Source organism: Zingiber officinale, chromosome 1A (genome assembly GCF_018446385.1).
Source record: "Zingiber officinale cultivar Zhangliang chromosome 1A, Zo_v1.1, whole genome shotgun sequence".
NCBI classification, from domain to species: Eukaryota; Viridiplantae; Streptophyta; class Magnoliopsida; order Zingiberales; family Zingiberaceae; genus Zingiber; species Zingiber officinale.
The window spans coordinates 138,660,414-138,682,273 of NC_055987.1; the positions used below are offsets into that span (position 1 = coordinate 138,660,414).

General features: G+C 35.5%; 1 protein-coding gene across 2 annotated transcripts; it reads right to left on the bottom strand.

Annotated features, from left to right (window-relative positions):
* Positions 1–30: 30 nt before the first annotated feature.
* Positions 31–20,470, bottom strand: LOC122035241 (small subunit processome component 20 homolog). 2 transcript variants are annotated; one of them, XM_042594661.1, is made up of 31 exons: positions 20,192–20,470; positions 19,994–20,116; positions 19,737–19,894; positions 18,640–18,684; positions 18,345–18,423; positions 18,186–18,259; positions 17,201–17,307; positions 15,832–16,038; positions 14,513–14,707; positions 14,179–14,386; positions 14,010–14,084; positions 13,580–13,923; positions 13,304–13,496; positions 12,979–13,228; positions 12,603–12,909; positions 12,096–12,351; positions 11,866–12,006; positions 11,476–11,737; positions 11,003–11,395; positions 10,203–10,663; positions 8,794–8,930; positions 8,426–8,607; positions 7,901–8,329; positions 7,693–7,818; positions 7,553–7,618; positions 5,556–7,348; positions 5,194–5,473; positions 3,051–3,284; positions 1,515–2,051; positions 974–1,106; positions 31–568 (listed from the first exon to the last, which is right to left on the bottom strand). In XM_042594661.1, the coding sequence occupies exons 1-31, from the start codon at positions 20,255–20,257 to the stop codon at positions 312–314; spliced, it is 8,118 nt and encodes a 2,705-aa protein (XP_042450595.1). In that variant the 5' UTR covers positions 20,258–20,470; the 3' UTR covers positions 31–311. The 2 variants fall into 2 exon arrangements, with proteins under 2 accessions (XP_042450595.1, XP_042450600.1); XM_042594666.1 differs by lacking the exons at positions 18,186–18,259; positions 18,345–18,423; positions 18,640–18,684; ... (1 more) ...; positions 19,994–20,116; positions 20,192–20,470 and having other exon boundaries at positions 15,939–16,038.
* Positions 20,471–21,860: the final 1,390 nt, after the last annotated feature.

Genomic DNA, 21,860 nt, shown 5'->3' on the forward strand with positions numbered 1-21,860 from the left:
TTCCAAAATGATGAACAATAACTGCTGCTCTGATTTTCAATATTTCTGATTAAATTAGGAGAAATTGGGTCCAGGTTTGTTGATCAAAATTAGGCTGAGCCTGCTTTACAACAAGTGTCTGAACAAGAAACCTAAACACACTCCTAATTTGTGAAAAAAATAACTAACATAACTTGGATGCTATCAGAACTAACATAATTTGTGACAAAACTAAAATTACAGATCAAGTAAAAACTACAAAAAGGGAAAAAAAAAATTATGCCATGTAGCACTGCGCTAGTGAGATTTGAATCAAATAATACAAAAAACAACTAACTTCTTCCTTGTTGCATCCTCATTGACATTATCCTTCTCCTCTTGTGGACTGTATGTTTGGCAGCCAGTTGCAATTTTCTCTTGGCAAAACGCATTGGATTGATAACAGCAAGCTGCTTTTGCATGTTTCTCTTCTTCTCCCTCTTCTCCTTGAACTTCTGCCTTAATACATTGTAGATATGCACAAAGTTTTCGACACCAATTTTATCCCTTAAGGCATCACATACTACTCCTGCTAATTGTTTGGTTTTATCTGTGACAATAAATTACGAGAAACAATTCAAAATGCATTGTAGAAGACAATCAATAAATGTTTCCTATCAATGCTGAAGACGTGGAATATTACGAGTTTAAAGACAATATTAAGCAAAAAAACAAGATTAAGAAATATATAGCAAGCTATACTTTATAATTTTATCGTTCTCTAAATGTTACAAGTATTATCAATGACAAGATCCAAACACATGGTATGAGTTCAGTCACCTGTTCAATGTTTTTTGGTTGGCAATTGAAACCAACTAATTAAAGCAGTTAGCAAACAGCCAATTTGTACTTAAATAGTTTAGACAGGAACCTATAGACCCATACTGGTGTTTCATGTTTTCAATTTTGCAGTATTCAGACATAATGACAATCAATTAAAACAATATAGACTCACCACTGATGACCTTCCCAGAGAATCCTTCGCAAACTTTATATAGTGGAATCAGAATGTAGGTAGCATATGCCTGCAAACCTTCTGAATCGATCTGTTTAAACATCATCGTGAAGGAATCAAAAATAACCTGCATCTGCATAGACAATATTACAAACATGTAAAGATAAAAGATAATTTCCTTTCTTTAAGCTTCAATCTGAGAACCCGACTAGGTTTGTTAAAAATAAATAAATAAATAAAGATTTTATCAGATTTGGAGAGGGGGGAGAGAGTGCCAAACAAAAAGCAGAAGATTCTGTCAGGGTTGGAGACGGAGAGAGGGAGAGGAGATAAACAAAAGAGGTTTGTGCCACACGATTAAAATGTACAAATCAGGATGAGAGTATATGGAAATTTATAAAACATGGTTAGTGCATGGTCTGGGAGAAGGAAAGACATAGAGATAACGAAAAGCAGAACCAAGATCTAAATTTCAAAGAGCCATATGGATCGCTAGAACTAAGAGAACTCGTTCAGCATATAGTTGCCTTTCAGCATTTACCTGTGTGTCCCTCATCTGCATCGAAATTTTGCCCATGCTCTTCAACAGAGGTATAACAAGCAATGACCTGAGATCTTGCTTGTCTTCATAAATATGATTAATCTTCTCCAATGAATCACTTCGAGCAGGAGTAGATAACAAGAAAGCATCCTTTGTGCCTCTTGAACCAAGAATTTCAAGAGCCTCGAGAAAGATGCTCTGCTCATGGGAATCAAGGGTAGACCAATATTTGTGAGGTACTGGTGTATTTGCAAGCCTGGAATGCAGAGCACATGTTGAAAATACAAGATTCTCCCTTATGAGATTGCTTGTTTTTTCATCGATCAGGTGGGTCTTCAGCTGATTCAAACATAATGCAGCAATAGCAAAAAGTCTACTTGGGCATAAAAGAAAATAGGATCTAGATTTCAGCTTCTGGTCATCACGTTTACTGGTTTCTTTGACTGTAGTGAAATAAGAGTGCACAAGGCTGCTGGAAATACATCGTACCCAAGTGTGTGGATGGAGCATTAATTTGCATATTATCATCCATATCTCCTGCAAACCAAAGAAGATGGTATTAATGTAGAAACCATAGATTAAACTGAAATTTTAAGATGATTTGAGGCTGTTAAATAGTCTCTTTTTAAATTTTCCATGCAGAACCTCTAGTATTCTTGTGAAAAGCACTTTAGCTTTTACTTGGAGGGAAGAATTCAAAATGGAGGGGAAAGAGGGGGAGAAGATGCTTTCTCAGGAAGATTGATGGAGAGAAAAAAAAACAAGGGATTCCTTGACCTCTTCTTTCCACCAAGATTGACCTGCCCCAATTGGATGAATTGGAGGGAAAGAAAGAGGATAGTTATAAGGGACCGTTATACTTTTTCTTCAGATTTGGAAACCAACCTGCCAACCGCTGAACCCAACATCTCTTTAAAAAGGTGCCGGGTGTACTCATTGCTCCTTCCCTCTCAATCTACCACCACTGACCTACTAAAACACCCTTGTTCAGTTAAATTTCATATTATTAAACATTTGGTTCCTCTGTGTACTCATTGCTCCTTCCCTCTCAATCTGCCACCACTGACCTACTAAAACACCCTTGTTCAGTTAAATTTCATATTATTAAACATTTGGTTCCTCTGCAATTCGTACTTTTATCTCCCCATCCAGCTTCATAAGTCCTATACCTTTCTTCGTCAATTATTTGACTTGGAACCAAATAAATTTCACAAACAAGACCAATCCAACCATTATCTATATCAAATGCTAATGCCCCCGGGGCAAGGTTGAGTTGGCTAGTGCGGAGCAGAGTTGCTACCATAGGGCAAGGATTCGAATCTCGGCGAAGTTGGGGAAAAAAAGCTCTCCTCCGCACTGGCCAACTACAGCTTACCGATTTACCTCCTCACAGACGATCGTGGGGCCGACCGTGTGAGGCTGCTAGGGTGGCGGATTCCACCTTTTGCTACCATATATCAAATGCTCTGACAAACAAAAACCTGTAAACCAAGCAGAACGTTTACATTTATTTTTTCAAAATAGAAACAACCATACCTGAACATTCTCTTCAAAATATAAATCTGGGAAGTGTTGTAGCATGTTGTCCAGTAAAATAAGTGAATAATACGCTTCCTTCCATAAAGGAACTGCAGCATCTTTCAAAATGTCATCTTTACTGCTACCAGCAGCATGAGCAGAAGATTTGAGTCTATCTCTCATAACTTGCAATATATTACCAATCTTAAACCAGAAATCCTTTTTCATAACTTGAACCAACAAGCTAAGAACCTGATAATCATATACCCAACTATTAGCAACAGGACGATGAAAATTGAAAAATAAAAATAAAAATAAATAATAACAAAATGCAGAGCATAAATTTCACATATTTAAAAGAGTTCAACAAGAAGAATAACTATAACATAAGTATGCCTTCATGCATACCTAAATCCCAGCCAACTAAACCATCAGCTGGCATTACATAAGCTGATTAGATCTCATCAAATGCTTAATGCCATTTAGATTCACGACAATGTGTCAACCTGTCGGGTCCTTAGATTTTTTGAATTATAGGTATCCAGTGATTGAGATCTCGTGTCGAGCCCGTCGAAATGGACGAAACATTTTGTTCCACCAGCCGACCGGCACCGGCACTAGTCCTGAGGCAGCCATGGGACTGCCATGACGCCCTCGCTAGAGAGGCATCGCAACGCCCGCAGCCACCCCTAAGGGCCGTCGCGATGCCACTGACGTGCCGGAGAGGCCGCAGTCGCGGCCGGCGCGACCCCACGGTCGTGCTTGGGATTGCAGTCGGTTTTTTAAATTAAATCTTTTTTAAAAATTAAAACAATTCCCAAGATAGATAGAGATAATTCAAATAAGCTTAATTAAATCCTAATAAAATTATCTAATTAATTAAATATTTTATTTATTTTAATTTTAAAAATATATAATAAAAATTTTATTTATTTTTTCATTATGTTATTATTATTTTTTAAAAATTTAATTATCTCTAATTTAAATAACTAATCAAATATATTTTTAAAATCCTAATTAAATTGTCCCATTAAAATATATAAAAATTAATTTAAAATTCTAAAACTTTCTAATAAAATATTATATATTCCTAAAACCCTCGCTGTAATCGTTGATGTAGCGATGATCTCTGCGGGTCACCGCAACTGCAATTTTTTTAGTATTTTTTATTTAGTTAATTTTTTATTTTTTAAATATCTATTTTTTTTATAAATAAACTATTATTAATAATAATTACAAAATATTAAAAATTATTTCAAAATTTTTAAATAATTTTAAATTTTAATAAATATTTTATAAAATAATTTACAATTTCTTAAATAATTTTAAAATTAAACATAGATTTTAAATAATCTAAAAAATTAAAAATATATATAATTCTTAAACATTTCATATAAATTTTTTAATATTAAAAACTTATAGATACATTAAAAAATAATTTAAAATTTTCAAATAATTTTATAATTATTTATAATTTTAAATTTAATTTTGAATTTTAAGATTTATTTAATATAAAACATCTTTAATAATCAAATATTAATATACATTTATATTTATATTTAAAAAATACTGAAACTACATCGGCACGGTACAATACAATACTAAAACCATATCGTTCCAGTCCAGAACTAAAACTTCGGCATGGGTAGAGATTTTAAACCTTGCAGTATGTGGCAGCTTTTGGAGTATAAATTCCTTTATTCTAAAGCTAACATTAGGAGCATTTTCATTCCCAAGTGGGCCGCAATTTGTACAGAATTTACTTAGGATCTGATTCAAACTGGTATGCTTTATTCTTATTTAATTCGGGGTCATTAATTGAATTTTTTAATTAATATTGAATAAAGAATTAATTTAAGCCAGCTGCTAGATTGGACTTTTATACAGACCTACTGTGTGTGTGTTTTTCAGATTCTAGAACACTTTGCAATTAGCACTGGATTTTTCAGATTCTAGTTTTTTCACATCTGTATTGCTTTAACCTGTGCTTCCCTGACCACTGCACTGATAAGCGTTTGGATCTAGTGAAATAGATGGTTTAATTGCCACTTGGGGTTGGTTTTTAGTGTGAACCAAATCGAATTAGTATAATTATGAAGGCTGGTTTGATATGATTATTGATTCCTTTATTAATGTATAAGAAGGTTATCAAGATGCATACCTCAGCTGAAGCACTCCACAAATGTGACTTTTCACCTGTGTACCATGATATTGTGTAGCTCACAATGGAATGCATCACATGTTGGCTTATGCGATCCAACAGAACTTTCATGGCTCCACAAATCATGCCTCGCAGTTTGATATCTTGTTCATTTGCTAGGGCCACCACCAAGTGCAGAAAAAATGACTGTGCCTGACTGTCCACAACACTTGCAGGAAACTTTTTCAATATATCATACAGAGTCTGTAGCACAACTTCTCTTCCAGACAAATGTTCATAGCTGCAAAGCAGTAAAGAATGAGAAAAGAAATACAGAATGTTTGCAACGGAAAGTCAACAGAAAGTGAAGCCTAAATCCTTGCCTTAGATTTGCTAACAAGAAATCCATATGTTGTTGCAAACGCTTATCAGACAGAGGGTAATTAAGAAGAAATTGCAACAGAACTTCATTACTCTTCTTGCGAATTGGTTCTGAATGACTTGCCACCATCAACTCAGCAACTTGCACAACAATGTCATATATTTCATGGACAACAAGCTTTTGGTGAATTATTGACTTCAAAAGAGAAAGAGCAATAGGAGATGGTTTTGTTTGGATATCCATAAAAACTGGAAAGTGAATTAATAATTGCAGCTGACGATTTGTAAGAGAAATACTAGTGCGTCTCAATAACACTGTGAGGACTTTCAGACAGGACTGCACCAGTGAACTTCCAACATTTCCAGATTTTTGGACAATTTCTAGGAGCAAACTTGTAATATTGTCAGCATGGGTTTCAATAGATGGTAATGGTTTCGTCACCAACAGAGCAAGACACCTGAAAGCAGCAGCCAGAACATCTTCATATTTGGAACATAAGCAATTGCTCAATAGGCTTACAAAGGGGTCTAACATTGATAATAGCTGCTCATCATTCTTGAGCAATTCCATCTTCATCAATTTCTTCACATGATTAAGAAGTAACCCAAGCGCAAATACAACAATCAGATGAGTGTTATGTGAATCATGTTTGGAAGAATTTGAAATACTCATTTTCTGTGACATTTTGCCAACAGATGTCTTTTGTATCCCTTCGTTGGATATCCAATAGCCTTGAGAACCTTCTGGACTGAAACTACCTTTAATAAGCTCATAGACAAAATGAAAAAGTTCTGAAGTTTCGACTGAAGAGTTGCGTTCGATGCCAAGAGCAATATGTTGTAGCATTGTCTGAAGCCTCACCTTCACCCTAGGTGTAACATGTTTTTGAAGGTGTGCACTGATAGGTGAAAGCAACTTAATAGCATGAGTCCTGAAGGTAATTCTCTGAGCAATTAGTTCAAGAGTCTCATATGACTTTTTCTTCTTTGTTTCTTTCATTTTAGAGGCGATCTTCTCAACCTCCTTTTCCTCGGCAACGTCTCCAAGAATGTCAGCCTCAGCTACAGTGAGCAAGTCTTCCAGACAGTAATCAAGTTCACCGGCGTCTATATTAACCAGAGTCTTCGATAATATGAAGTTGACCGTGTAACCCAACACATGCAACTCATATCCTCTTTTCAATATTGCTTGCAAAACTTTGACTACATACTGCAGGTATTTCAGTCCAAGCTCCTTCAAGCATGCAACCAGAGCTGACCTTGCTTCATCACGTATGCTTTCCAAGCGATTCTTTAAAAAACAGCATACGCGGTGTATTATGGTTGAAAGATGTGAGTCCTTGATTTCCACCGGGAGCAACTTTAGTACTTTGATAGCGGCAAGATTGAAATTCACATTGACATTTAGTGTATCAGAAGTCAGTAGTTTTTGAATCTGTGGAAAGAATACATTTTGCAAATACTTCAGTGCCTCAACATTTGATAAATTGGCTTTGGCTTCAGGAGCAGAAATTTCACTTTGATCATTTAAAGCTTTGGGAATTTCCTTGTTTGAAAATGGGAAATTATCAAGGATGGCGCATATCAAACGCAACAACACTTTTTGTTTATCTGGTTTTTGAGCTATCTCTTTAAAACTTTTCATTAATAGGGACCGATAGGAATCCCAGCTCTGCATATGACCTGCAATAGAGGCAATTGTATCTAAACAAACATTTGCTAAATCCAATCCTTTCCCATCTTGATCGAGCAACATCTTGAAAAATAGTGGAAGGAAGATTTTGGCGATAAGGTCCTGTGATATGAAAAGAAGTCAATAAATCAATTATACAAATTAGAAACTATTTTCTCATTCAGTAATAATTTGTTTTTTCATTCCATAATAACTTCTTCAAACTTATATCAGTGGTGCAGAGAAAGCAAAAAATAATATATTTAAACTCTACCTTCCATTTTAAAATGAAACAGAATTCTCATCGAAACTAATTCTAGTTATTACCTCTGTTAAGTTCCCTGAACCCAGGATATTTCTAAAACGTAATACTGCCCTTTTCCTTCGATGTATCTGCAGCAAAAGACAACATGCAAATCAAAACCTGATAAGATATCAGACACACAGTTAAGCATCAAAAAGGTTACCTGTAAGTGGACAATATTGTTAAAAAAGTCTACTTCATCATCCTCACTGTAGAGAGATTTGAGTGGATTTAAAGATGGTAATCCATTTAGATAATATACCATACCCCGTAGGACAGCAAACCATTCCTGTAAATACATTTAAAAGTGGTAAGACACCAAAGCTCACAGAAATCAGACAAATAAAAACTTTGGACTGAACATAACATACTCTTAACACTGAAATATCTTTGTTTAAGGCACCACCAACATTGGAGAGAAAAGTTGTATTAACTATCTGCTTAATACTCTTTTTTGTCCATATACTTTGACTATCTTCCTTCTTCAGAATGTGATCTTCTGGGACTTCCTGTGTTTCATTGTTCAACAGCATCTTTGAGGAATTATCCTCACTGTTTTCCAACACTGATGCAGCAAAATGAATAAAGGATAACAGTGCATTAGATGCACTCTGTCGAAAAATTAATTCGACATGTGACATATCATATACACAGTGTGAAAGTATCAACATAACATGCTCTACTTTTAGCTCAGAAAACAATCCTGGCTTAATTTTTTCATAAGCACTGATTCTTCTGTCATAATCAAGCTCTCCAAGTAACGAGGAAGAAACAGCATTTAAGTCGCACAAAAGCTTGGCCTGAAATTAAGACCAGGAAAACAAGCGTTCAAAAAAGCCATATGTTATTTTGTAGAGAAAGAAATTAAAACTCTATTAAAGAATCAATATTATTACCACACTGGCTATTGAAGAATCAATATCCTTAAGCCCATGAAGAATATCACAAATGCACAATCGAACATCCAATCCAGAAGAAACTAGCAAAGGCAGAATTGCCTTGAGAATTTTCTCATATGATTCAGATCCTACAACGGACAGGGTACCTTTAAGAACCAGTAAACCTGACAAAGCATCATCTGCAGCCAAGACAAAACCCAACTTCTGTTAAGGTTCTATTGGACACTAACATAAGTATAATCCTTCACCGACTCAAATGAACATCATATTATACAAGAGCAACTATTTCAAGTAAAACTTTGAATCATGCATTTTGATTTACAACAAGACAAACATGAAACCAAAAAAAAGCATATAAAACCCACCAATATTTAAGTTTTTCTTCTTGAAACATGGCAGCAGTATGTCCACAAATTGTCCGGCTACAACAGGATCAACAATATATCTAGCCAACAATTTTAATACTCTTGACTCTGCATTACCAGGCCAATTGATCGATTTCCTAATATTGATGCCAACAAAGCACACAAGTCAGAAACAAATCAAAAATACACTAACCAACAACATCAATAACAAAATTCACACTAAAAGTGGCATGTTTTAGAAAACAAAGATTGGAAATTATAAAGAGAATGTCATCAATTAAATCTCTTCCACAGATTTAGCCTTCTCGAAGCAAGTTATCACTACTAGGTAATGCAAATGAAACAGCAATCACTTCCTTGTATCATCAAAAGTGTTCTCTTTTAATGATTTCCAGCTAAACCCAAACTTCTCAGGAAGGGAAGGAAGTATTCATAATAGGATGAATTGCACTCCATATCAAAATCACTGCTGCTCCTACTCTAAGAAGCAAGTGTTTGGATAGGCACAACACCATATCTAACTGGCTCACTGTTCAAGACCATTAATATTACTTGTCAAGATCCTCATTGGCCAAGTCAGCATCTAACACCTAACAAAGAGGAGACCCACATCACAAGAGAGTTCATCTTGAGATGATTCCACCTCTCAATGAACCATTGGAACATAAAATTTCTTCAAAAAGCACCTCTTCTTTACAACTCAAAATTACCTTCAATAATGTGTCGGACCTTCCATTCAGTATAGACATCATCTAGCATGACATCAAGATCATGACAAAGTACTAAGAAATTTCAATCAATGATTTTAATCTAGGTCTGCACTTACATATGTAACCGAGTATCAGTAGTTCAGTACCATACTTGTAGTGGCATTTTAGGATTTTAAATTTATTCTTTTGGTCAATACCAAGTGGTAGAACTCATTAAATTCACATATCTAAGTCAAGTACAAATCTGGCAATATTTCATAGCACAACTAAAACTTGTTCACTGGTCCCTATATAGCCCACATAAACCAAATAATATAATTCCACCTCTCATTAATGAGTAGCATTCCCACACCCTTTTTTGGATTAAAGACATTGTTCTTTGCAGATGATCCTCGAATGACACTAGTTCTACTAGACCCATTTACAATTTGAAATAGCAGGAATTATATTGCATGTGTAAACCATCAATAAAACATACAAATGAGAATGTCAATCAGTAGGTAGAACTAACTGAATAAAAACATATAAACAAAGGAAGTTTGATAGTACAACTGAATACAACAAATAGATTGAAATAAATAAAAGTGGTCAAGAAAAAGAGAACAAAGGAAATATAGTTATTTTGTCAAATATAATGTCCCCAAATTATATTAATGTACCAATCAATACTAAAAACATAAATGAATTTTAGAAATTTACCTGTAAGCTTCATTGCGAGACAGCAAGTGCCCATGAAGACTTTGGATAAGTACATCTATATGAGGCACCAAAAGATTTTTTACAGACTTATTTTCTAGATGATCCTCGCTGTTATCGAGATTCAACAAATTTTCAATAAATTCGAGAACAGGATATATGATTGCATCGGACGCAGTGCTTAGAGATAGCGCTGAAAAAATTGTAGGGACAAGATTTGCCTCCCTCTCCAATAATGAAAGTAGTTTGGTGCTTTTGCTCATTGAAATAAAGCAAGAAAGAAGTAGGTTTAGTCTTTCACCACTTGAACCCTCATGTTTGAAGCTGTCTAGCAGAGGCTTCGTGGAACGGAAAAAGATGTCCCAGAAATCTGACTCAAAGTCATGATTCACATACTTATTAAGCACAAAAGAAATAATTTTTAGGCATAAGGATCTCAAGTCCTTTAATTGCTTTGAAGTCATCTGCATCAAACCACTAATATTCATCAGGCTTCATTCTCAGTATGTTTGTGAAAAGTACTACTTTAGCATATAGCCACAAGCAAGAGAAATAGATACACGCATGATGAATAAATTTAAAGTGCATAAAAAAAGCTTGTTAGCTTGAATTATGGAACAGATTAACGAACAGACAGATACTTGAGAGTTTTTCAGAAGTTGCAAATACAACAAAGATAAAGAAGAGTTGAATACAAAACATATCAGATATTTTCACAAAACGAATATAAAAGGAACAGATATTTTCTCACTTCATTAAAAGACAGTGAATGCCAAAAGAGTATCAAGCATAGAAGAGGCTACCTTTGAGTTACTCAAACTATCTCCACTTGAAAGATTTGGCATGCAGCTCTCTAATATCCAGCCAACAATCTTGAGCAATGCATTGAGATATGGCTTGATGTGTGCTTCATCAAAAATCCTTAGAATTTCATCTATGACATGTAGAAAACCATATTTCTGTTTCCATGACAGGTCAGCCACGAGAATTGATGTTGAATATTTATTAAGGATGGAGGAGCTAGATCCATGTGTGATGTTTGTAGATGCTTCAGCAGTCTGAACATCAAGCACTTCATTTGCTCTTGGCCTGGGCAATAATGGCTTTAAAAGTAACATGAAAAAAAGCAGAAGCTCATCAACTTCAAGCTGGGCCAAGAAACATAGAATTGCTTTTCTAAGAGCTAAACCTGTATGCTGCAGAGAGGAGCTAAAGGGTCAGTCAAGTATAACTATCTTATGTATTTCAACAGTATTATTATGCGATGATTATCAACCTTTCTTGAACCAAGAGTCTTTAGTGTCCAAACTTTTGGTGTTAACAATCTGATGAGTATAGGAATAAAATGACACCTATGTTCTTCCTGAATGCATTGTGACTCTTTCGAAACAGACCACGTAGCAAGCCCCTCACGCAAGTTTTTTGATATGATCAAATTCTTGAGATGCTTCTCATATGAGATCAGAAAGTCATCCTTCCAATTCAGTAAGCAATCAAGAACTTTTAATTGTATGTCTGCATCAACATCATCTAGAAGCCTAAACAACAGCATTAAGAAATGTGAACACAGATATTTTTCAACCTTGGTGAGTCTACAAACCAATTATGCTGCAATAGTACTAATTTTACGTGTTGGTCATAAAATGAGTTATGCCTTTGAACTAACCTTTTCATCAGAACTTCCTTGAGTACTGCACTTTGATACAAAGATTTAGCATTACACATTCGTACCAGTAAGTTCAACCACTCTTTTAGAATCACCTTCCAGTCCTTTCTCTGACAAGCATGACCAGCATATGACTCAAAACTATAAAAGACATATAAGACAAATTGCACTTAAGTATTAGCCATCCATAAATAACAAACTGTAGCACACATTTGTCAATAAAATGATACCTGAAATTATCATTTGCACCATAACCCAAAAATTTCAAGAACAAAGGTATAAGTTGTCGCGACCTAGATTCAGCAATGTCTGAAATCTTTTGAAGCGAATGAAGTAATAGAGTTATTATGGTCACACTAGGCGTACAATCAAAAGCAGGAGCCAGATATAACTTAAAGCGTTTAACCAAAGAAAAATCAGCAGAAGCAGGAGCAATGACAACAATGTCATCGTCAGAGTTATCATCATTGAGTTCCTGAGTCACAGCTGCAAATGAATAACAATAGAAAAAGATGTCAAGGTCCTACGATTAAATCAATAGTTACAATTAGATTTTCGAAAATATTTTTCTGGCAACTATAGAGTTTAGAATAATATATCACATATTAGGAGAAGATGTGTTAAATTAAGGGACTTCCAGATTCACTGTGTGAATAAGAATGATACTAGCCAAACATCAGCACAAATATTAGAACACTCATATATTCAATAATATTTCTGGAGTTAAAAGGTCAAACCTTCCAGCTGAGGATTTTCAGAAATAATCTTGGATTGAGATAGGTCAAGATAATGCACAAAATAAATCCATACAAGTTCCTTGTATTGGCTTATCAAAGTAGCGAGGCACTCTAGTGCAGCTTCCCATATTTGGCTAAAACGATTATGTAGAATTCCAATAATCCCATTGAATAAAAGGGGAATATAAGAATCTCCAATCCGTCCAGAAGAAAGACTAATTTGCAAGTTTTGCAGAAGTACAATAGCATTACGGCTTGTAAAAATTGATAACGGAGTCGCCTCAACTGAAAGGAGAAGTTTGATAACCTGTTTTTGAATCAAAATGTTATAAAACATAAGAAGTACTGAAATTTTTAAACAAAAAATAGAGCATACATCAGTGTGTTGAGAAATTTCATTGTTAGCTCCAGATTGATCCGTTTTTAACTTCTTACAAGGGCGTATGTCATTTGAAGGAAGAGCATCGACACGTGGTCTATAGTGAAACAATATTCTCAAAGTGGACAAGCGAATGGCCTTATTTGGATGACTCAAATTGACTGCTAATGAGATAACTGCGTCCACAGCATCTTGCTCATCAACTTTTTGAAATGCTTTCAGACTGGAATCCTCCTCAAATTCAGTCCTACAATTTGACATTGTTAAGTTTTGAAAAATAGCCTGTGATAATCAGAAATTTATAGACACAAAACAAGCATACCCAGAAATAGAATCCAAATATTCAGCTACAGATGACAATACTTGAAGAGATGATTTGTGTTTCTTTGCAAGATTCAAAAATGTCTTTACTTCTGAAGTGGCAAGTTTATTGACCAACAGCAGTTTATGATACGAACTCAACACACCACCAAGAATGCCCTGCCAAGTAGATTTCAGCATATTTTCTATTTTATCTGCAATAACAGAATTAGGATATATAACTATAAACACATTTAAACATACGATGAAACATTACATGGAGATAAATGATACCTACCAGTCTCAGCTTCCAGAAACTGATCGATAGAATTGATCAGTTCTTTAAAAAGTCCAAATTTCTCATGCAAAATTGGAAAATAAGGAAAACAACAGATTACTCCCCATAAGATGGCCACTTCAGATTCAGGTATTTGCTTGTAAAATTGGTTATTGCTCTCTGCAGTACCAAATAATTTGATCCAGTACACAATCTTCTCTCTTAAGAAATTGCATAACATATGAACTTTGTCTTCAGAAACTTCAACAATATAACAGCTCTCATATTTGCTCTGTTTTGCAAAGAATGTTAACATCAAGGATAAGGTTTCTTCAGGAGAATCTTCAATTAAATCATCCATGGCACTGAAAGCAGAGGAATAAAACAACATTTTCATATGCTTCTCTGTATAATGGAGATTGACAATTTTAAGAAAATATAAAGTGACTACCTTAATATATGGCTTCTGAATACCTGTACAATTTGAGGTTCCTTCAGGATGAGTTCATCTAAAAAAGGGCAGAGGCTGAAAAAATAAACAAAAGAGATAAATACACATACGATATTCAACACTTCATTGTCCCAAACAGCAATGACATCCTGTGGAAAATGGCCATTACCTAGAGCTGTTCAACTTAAATGCAGGAACATATAGTGGCAAGATGCTGGATATATCAACAGAAATGGATGGAATATCAAGAAGGTGCAGCATCAATTTCAGGACTTTCTTAAGAACCTTATGTGTCACGGATTCCACCTTCACACCAATAGAAGGTACAACAAACGATTGTACAAATGAATCTACAAGATTAAGCAACTTTGGTCCATCTGAAAAAGAAAAGAATTACATTATTTACATGTCAATACACAAAAGAAACAATCAGAGAAAAACAATAAGCCAATGAAGATAGTGATTAACGAAAAAAGCAACTAGTATAAGCCAGCATCTCTCACCAATAATTTTGTTCCCATCAATAAGAAAAACAAGAAGAGACAACAGGTGATTTAGCTGATCCAAGTAACGATTGGTGATGCACTTAGATGTCTCTTCAAACAAACAATTGTATATTACTTCCAACTCTTTAGGGTCAATTGCAGTGCATAAATGGCGAAGAATGCCTGATGTAACTTCTAAAAGAGCCTTAGAACCTGCAAGAAAGAGTAACTTTTTATCTATGTAATGTACAATCCATGCAACAAACATGTTATTACAATGATAAAGACAACCGCAGTAAATTTATATGACTTCATTTTATAGCTTCCATTAAACTAAACAAACTGTCCGAATAGCTGCAATATATAGAGAATAATTGTATATACTAACTAGAAGTTGTGCTTTATATTGTGAGAAAATGTAGGGTGTGAACTCCATAAACCCTTCAGTTATTAAGAATTCAAGAAGAAGAGGTATTTTAGCACGGACAATCACTAACAAACCATTTATCTTTGATACTTGGAATCTTCATTTACCCCCTTTGTACTTGTGTCCCACACCAACATTACAATACTGAAATTACATTGCTCATGCAAATTTGACAATTTGACAACTACGTTATATCAACACACATTAAACGTGCATACCCTAGTTCATGTAGTATATCATATGTTGTTGACACAGGTTCTTATTAGCATCAAGGGAGAAGGAACTCATCTAAAGCTCCATATGAGTTGATGGGTAATGGATTTCACTAAAGGATAGGTCTGCATCGGGAGAGGTTGATTCTTATTGATCAATGACAGACAAGGTGCAATAGATTAGAGTTTGCCTTAATTAAACTTAAACAGGCATACATCATCATCCTCACTGCTTCTTGCTCCTCTTCTGCTTCTCACTCCTCTTTCTGCATCCACCAAAGGAGCAGATTGGCATGATCAACCTGTGTCGAACTATATTGTCACGACACAGGTTCGCAACAATGTCATTCCAATCAAGGTTGTCAATATCATGATTCTACATAGGTTGTTGGTGGTTGTTACGACACAGGTTAATGATTGTGGGTAGAAAATATATTGTCACAAAACAGATTTAAGATTGTTGGCGGCTTATGATTATACATAGAACTATATTATGTCAGAATGCAGGTTTACGATTGTGGATAGAAAATATAATCATGGAAGTTGGTGGTCATTATAATATTTAGTTAGCCGTAATTAGCTCCTCATTACAAAATAAAAAGGATAAGAGGAATTGGATAAAAAAAGAGAAAATAAGTGCAGAAATATATGAGCACGAGAAATAAAAACTATAATTAGATATATCAAAAAAAACATGCCTTTGGTATATTTTTCAACCATAGTAAAAGTTGATGTGTCAATCAAAATCTGCCAGACAGTTTCAGCTCTTGAATGAAGTAGTAGCGAAACCCCTCTCATTGCATACCATAGCAAAGCAGAAACTCCATTTATGGACGATGAGCTTTTACTTTCAGCATCCTCTGAGCTTTTGGTTTTAGCAGCCTCTCTAATAGCCTTCCTAACACCTGTATTGCATCAGGAATCAATATGAGTGGTTTCCCTTTGGCAAAGATGATGGTAAAATCAAAGCACTACATGTCCTCAATTAGGAGCCCATAATTTAAAGTTAAATACAAATATGGAAAAAGCTGCAATTTGACATATAATATTTCCAGAATGACAAAATAACCGAGGCACCAAAAAAATCTAGAAAGTTCAAGAAAGTGAAGAAAATGAGGGTCCATTACATATTTAATAATGAGAATTACATTAAAAGACAAACATATTCTATTCTAAATCCAAATAACAATTTGACATCAAGAGAGATGACTAGTGATTATCCGAGTAAATCTCACAACAGCTTCAGGAAAGACATGGTTTAAATCCTATATTTGATAACTACCATGAACCAAAAGAGTAGTGTAAAAGAATCATTTATCCCAGAACATTTAATGACCCAAAAAATACCATACTAGATATTGATGCCATTTTTGTTCTAGAAATGCAGAAAAAAAGATAATGCTGAATCTCCCGCTGTTAAACTATACAACAATAAGGCATGGTATTACGAATTACTTGGGCCAGCCAAATGTAGCTTTGTGATTTATGCAGACCACAATGAATCAGAAGAAAAAATGTGAATATCCCAAGAATGGGTGAACCAGGGTGGGAGACAAGTACTTCACTAGCCAAATTAAAGGCTAGAACTAGTGACAACTTATTGCAGCTTAGTCAAGCATTCTAGCATCCTTGTTTTATTACTCATACCATGTAGCATGAAGTTTTGCTATTGTTTCAACTTCCAACTAGTCTGAGATATTCTTGCTAACAGAGACATCATAGAATAAGGCCCAACCTCCCTTGTTGTCCCCCCTAGGGTAGATGGGAAGAGAGGAATGAAAACTTACGATTCTAAGAGTCCAGAGAGAGGAAGGAAAAATTAGGATTCCAGAAGTTTGTAAGCATGGGGAAAAAATGAATAGAAAGTGGTGTGAAATTGGAGCATTTTGAGGATAGTTGCCTAATAAGTGACAGGAACAGACACTTCAGGTGTACCACATATAGTGCTCCCGTCCAAATATTAGGTAGCCAATAAATACAAGTCTTCATGAAAACATCCAACAGCTAGGACAAAAATAATCATTCATCATCCTAACAAATAGAGTATAAATAAATAAAAAATCATACCTTTTTGAAGTTGCCCTTTGCATGAATTCCTCAACAAGAATGAAACTGACTCAGCCATGAATTCTTGGACATAGTGCTTTGGGAAATATCTTAGGTCCGCTGTAATTCTTCATAAATACACCAATAAAGTCATTTATACAGATAGGGAATATAATAGAGAGAGGATAACTTAATGTGTGTGTATACAAGCAAGGACAGATTTTGTCGATAAACAACAACAACACACATGAGAAATAACAGAGAAATCAATGGTGACTTGGAAGTCATGTCATATCATAAATATATTCCATTGGACAACAATGTTAATGTTAAAAGCATTTGATAGAGTTTCTTATTACTGATTTCATTTCAAATCTTAATCGAATATAATAAACAATAATTTGTACATCCTCACCAATATGTAAGATATGAACCTATGTACTTCTATTATGAATCAGAATCAACATATTTGAATACTGTTATCATGCTATCAATGAGGTCATTATATTATCTTATATCTTTTGGACACTAGAGATATTTATAAGTTCAAGTTGAATTATTTTTATATATTTTATATTTTTTGATATATCACGATTCAAAAAACCCATCAAAATGATTCAAAATATAACCCATGATACAACAACCTAGGGTCAAAATATAATGGAATGCAGCAAATAGCAAAACCACAGATAAATGGAACATCAAGACACATGCAAGTACCAAACAAAAGTAATATTAATTATGTTCCTATTAGACTAGAAGAGGTACATTTATCACAAAAAAAAAAATAGTGGTATCTTCCAATCACTTGAATTGTAAAGTTGTCAATGTTGGTTCTGTGCCCAGATGAAAAAGATAAGAGTTGTGCTAGAGCTGACAGTCAACTTGAAACGTGTCTAAATCCTTGTATTGGATCTTATCAAAACACAAAAGTTGGGACAAATGTGGCTTGATGATGATCACTTTCCAATTGCCTATAACCCAATAAAAACGCATAAATACTTACTTGAGGACATAAACAAGATCCCTTACAAGATACTTCTGCAAATACATCATGATATATGACCAAGAAGTGAATATCTGAAAGCAGAACACATTCAAGCTCAGATATGGACTCTAACAGGTATTAACAAAAACAAGCCAAAAATGCATAAACGATATTAACCTGTTCTATGACCTCTGGATCACGGTCGCCACCATTTTTTAGTAGAATCACCAATGAATCTACAAGCCTTGGAAGAAAACTGTAAAATGTAGATTTGTATAAGTGACCGGTAACATGAATAAGAACAAACAGAAGTAAACTGGCAGAACAAAAACAAAAAGGATTCCACTTATTCAAAAAGCACCTATTTAAGTTATTTTACTTCTACTGCTGCTAAATATGTGACAGTTGCAGGAGCAGTAAAGCTTTCTAGATAAAGTCAAACTGCAAGATGAAAAATTATATGGAGACTTACAATACAAATTCATCCAGCAAATCTCTGGATAGAGCTGCTATTAACCTGCATGACCAAAGAATTATGAGAGAAAAAACGTCCAACTAAAAGAATATACAACAAATTGTAAAAAAAAAAAATAATCTCTAATAACAACTGAGAGCACTAAAAATTATAAGGTACCAACAAATACATATCCAAGCACCAAGCAAGAGTTTAAAGCGACTATTTAATAAAATCTAACATAAAACCGCAAACATAGGAAATAACACACAATTTACTAGAGAATAAAGGCATTGGTTCACATTCTCCAAGAAATAAGGTGTGTTCCAAATCATGATACTGCTTGTTCCAAACCATTGAAGGAAAGATCTTTCTTAACTGTCGAATGTTTCACAATCTAGAATAATGTGTGAGTACTTTCTGAGACTGCTCATTGGGCATAGAAACAAATATTGTTCAGCCAACAATCAATATAATTAGCTCTGCAGGTTCATGTTTCCTTGGTGAACTCATGTCCTTGATGATGATATGAAAGTGACTGTTAAATAATCAATGGTTGGCAAAAAGAAAAAAGTGCATTTTAAAAAATCATTCCATCCCAGTTGCCAGGGATTTACCCAACAGCAAAAAAATTACATTATAAGTCCTATGCACGCCAAACTTGCAGGTAATCACTGATGTCGAAAGAAATTTTTTTACAAAATATACTATGGAACCTAGACCCATCACTACAAATAGAAGTACGCTAGCATATCAAAACCAAACACAAATGTCAGCATCAAAATCAATTGGCATATGTCAAGCAAAAAATTGTTGTTCAAATTTATCTATGTGTTAAAGCAAAGTAGCAGAAGGGGAGCCTTGGCGCAACGGTAAAGTTGTTGTCATGTGACCAAAAGGTCACGGATTCGAATCTTGGGAACAGTCTCTTGCAAAAAGCAAGATAAGACTGCGTACAATGAATCCTTCCCCGGGACCCCGCATGACGGGAGCTTTGTGCACCCGGCTGCCCTTTTTTTTAAAAGCAAAGTAGCATCGAATGTTCCATATCTAAAATCTCATATATATCTTTAAGTTATTCCAGAAAATGAAAAGGTGCTCCGAAGTTCACATGCCTTAGAATTGGCTCAAGAGACAATATAGCTTCAATCTTCACTTTATCAAGAAGCTCCGTCATAATGGTTTCCTTGTGCAGTATAACTTGCGATAGCGTCTGAACAAATGGCATCATGTTTTCATAAAAGGAGATAAAGTCTTCCGCCGTATTCAATTCCTGTATATTGTAACACATGAAAATAAACAAAAAATGCAACTTTAACATTAAGGCATCATTTTATAACTATTCCTGTAAAATTGACAAAACGCATCATACCTTCCAGTAAATAAGGCTCTCTCGCAAGAATGATGAGCCGTCAGATGGTTGAGCTTTAACGGAGTCAAGACTATGAAAAACATTGATCTGTATCTCTTCCACCCGCTGGGAGAAACTCTTGAACTGCAATAAATATGAGATCTCGAATTACAAAACGTACTCGGTAATTCATAATATAAATTACTTTGAGAAGCTTGCCGTAAAGCGCCTCCGGCCGGCGGACGTATTGAGAGACTTGACGGCCTGTGACTGAGAGGTCGTCATCAGAGACGAAATCTAAATTTACGTGTGGAGAAGGAGATGAGGAGTAAAGACGAAGGAAAAACGCGGAAAAAAAGCGTCGTGACGGAGGATTCGGATAAGGGACGGAGAAGGAGATGGGGGAGCGGCGGAGAAGGAGGTCGAGGACCCGGGTTAGGTAGGGGGAGAGCAGCGGCCGATGAGGAGGCGGCGGAAAAGGGACGCGGGGTTTAGGGTAGAGGGAGGAGAACCGGGTTTTTCCTAAATAAATTAATTAAAATTTAAAAATCTTAAAAATTGAAATATTAATCGACAAAATATTATTATAAAAAACAATATATTGATTTTTCTGCTTTTGTAAATTTATAATTCAAATTCAACAAATAATTTTAAACCACATTAATACTAATTCAAGAAAATTTAAATTTAAAAATAACTACAAATTTATTACGTTGATATACTAAATCGTGAAGTCAATTTTTCTTAATATCCAAATTGCATAATCAAATTTCATATTTATTAAAAATATATCTAATTTATATTATACTCCTCTTTTATTCCATGTGTGGGGTGCCGGCCTAGATTTTGAAGGCCGGTAAAAAAAAACCTTAATAAAATTCATGTTATATAAATAATTTCATTAACAAAATAGATTTATAATAATGACAATATTATAATCCATATCACTTGATCCGGCGGTAAGAACAGGGTGTTGGAACCCCAACATTGTTTTGGTGTGATCAACAAGTTAAGTTAGGTCCTGTGTGTATTTAACCTTGTGTCTAAGTATGCAGGAGCTTAGGAGCACAGGTACTCGAGCGGAAGACGCAGCTAGCGAGAAGGACGGCACGTTGTGCGTCCGAGGGACGAGGTGCTGCGGAAGGGTACACCGGCGGACGAGAAGGAAGCGCGCGGTGGCTCCGAGGGACGAAAGCCGGAGCGGAAGATTGCTCGGAGAGCAAGAGACGCAGCTAGCGAGAAGGTCGACGACCGAGGGACGAAGACTGCGGATGAGTACGCTGGCGGACGAGAAGGAAACATGCGGCAATTCCGAGGGACGAGAAGCCGGAGGGAAGCACGCTCGAAAAGACCGGAAGTTGGGTTCGGGTGAGCCCTATTCCGGATGGCAGAGATCACCCAAGCGAGCGGATCTGGAGGAGAAGACCCGGACCGAGGCGGGACTGAAATGGAGCAGAGGTCCCGGACACAAAAGTCAACCAGAGTTGACTTTTTGCTTCGGGGCGCCCGGAACAGTCCGGGGCGCCCGGAACGTGAAGTTTGACCAGAACGCATCTTTCGCGTTCTGGACGTTGGGGGATAAAGTTTTATCCCCCCAGGGCGCCCGGAACCCTTCCAGGCGCCCCGACTAAGGCTATAAATATAGCCTTGGTCCAGAAGCTTTTCATCAGTTCAGAAATTGTAACAACACTTGTGTGCTCCCACTGCTTTGATTAGCTTCTTTCTTTTTGTGCCTACACTGCTGTAAACGAGGTTTCTCCGCCTGAAGGAGTTCTTAGTGCAACCATCTTCCTTGGATTAACAACCTCCCCGGTTGTAACCAAGTCAAATCCGGTGCCTCGTTTTTATGCTTTATTTTCTGCTTAATCTATTTTTCAAGTGTTACCTT

Coding starts and splice junctions, on each gene's coding strand:
- LOC122035241 (XM_042594661.1), bottom strand. CDS start 20,257: ATGACGACCTCTCAGTCACAGGCCGTCAAGTCTCTCAATACGTCCGCC. Junction 14,085..14,178: donor TTTAAGTTGAACAGCTCTAG/GTAATGGCCATT, acceptor TTATTTTTTCAG/CCTCTGCCCTTTTTTAGATG. Junction 10,664..11,002: donor ATAGTTTGAGTAACTCAAAG/GTAGCCTCTTCT, acceptor GGTTTGATGCAG/ATGACTTCAAAGCAATTAAA.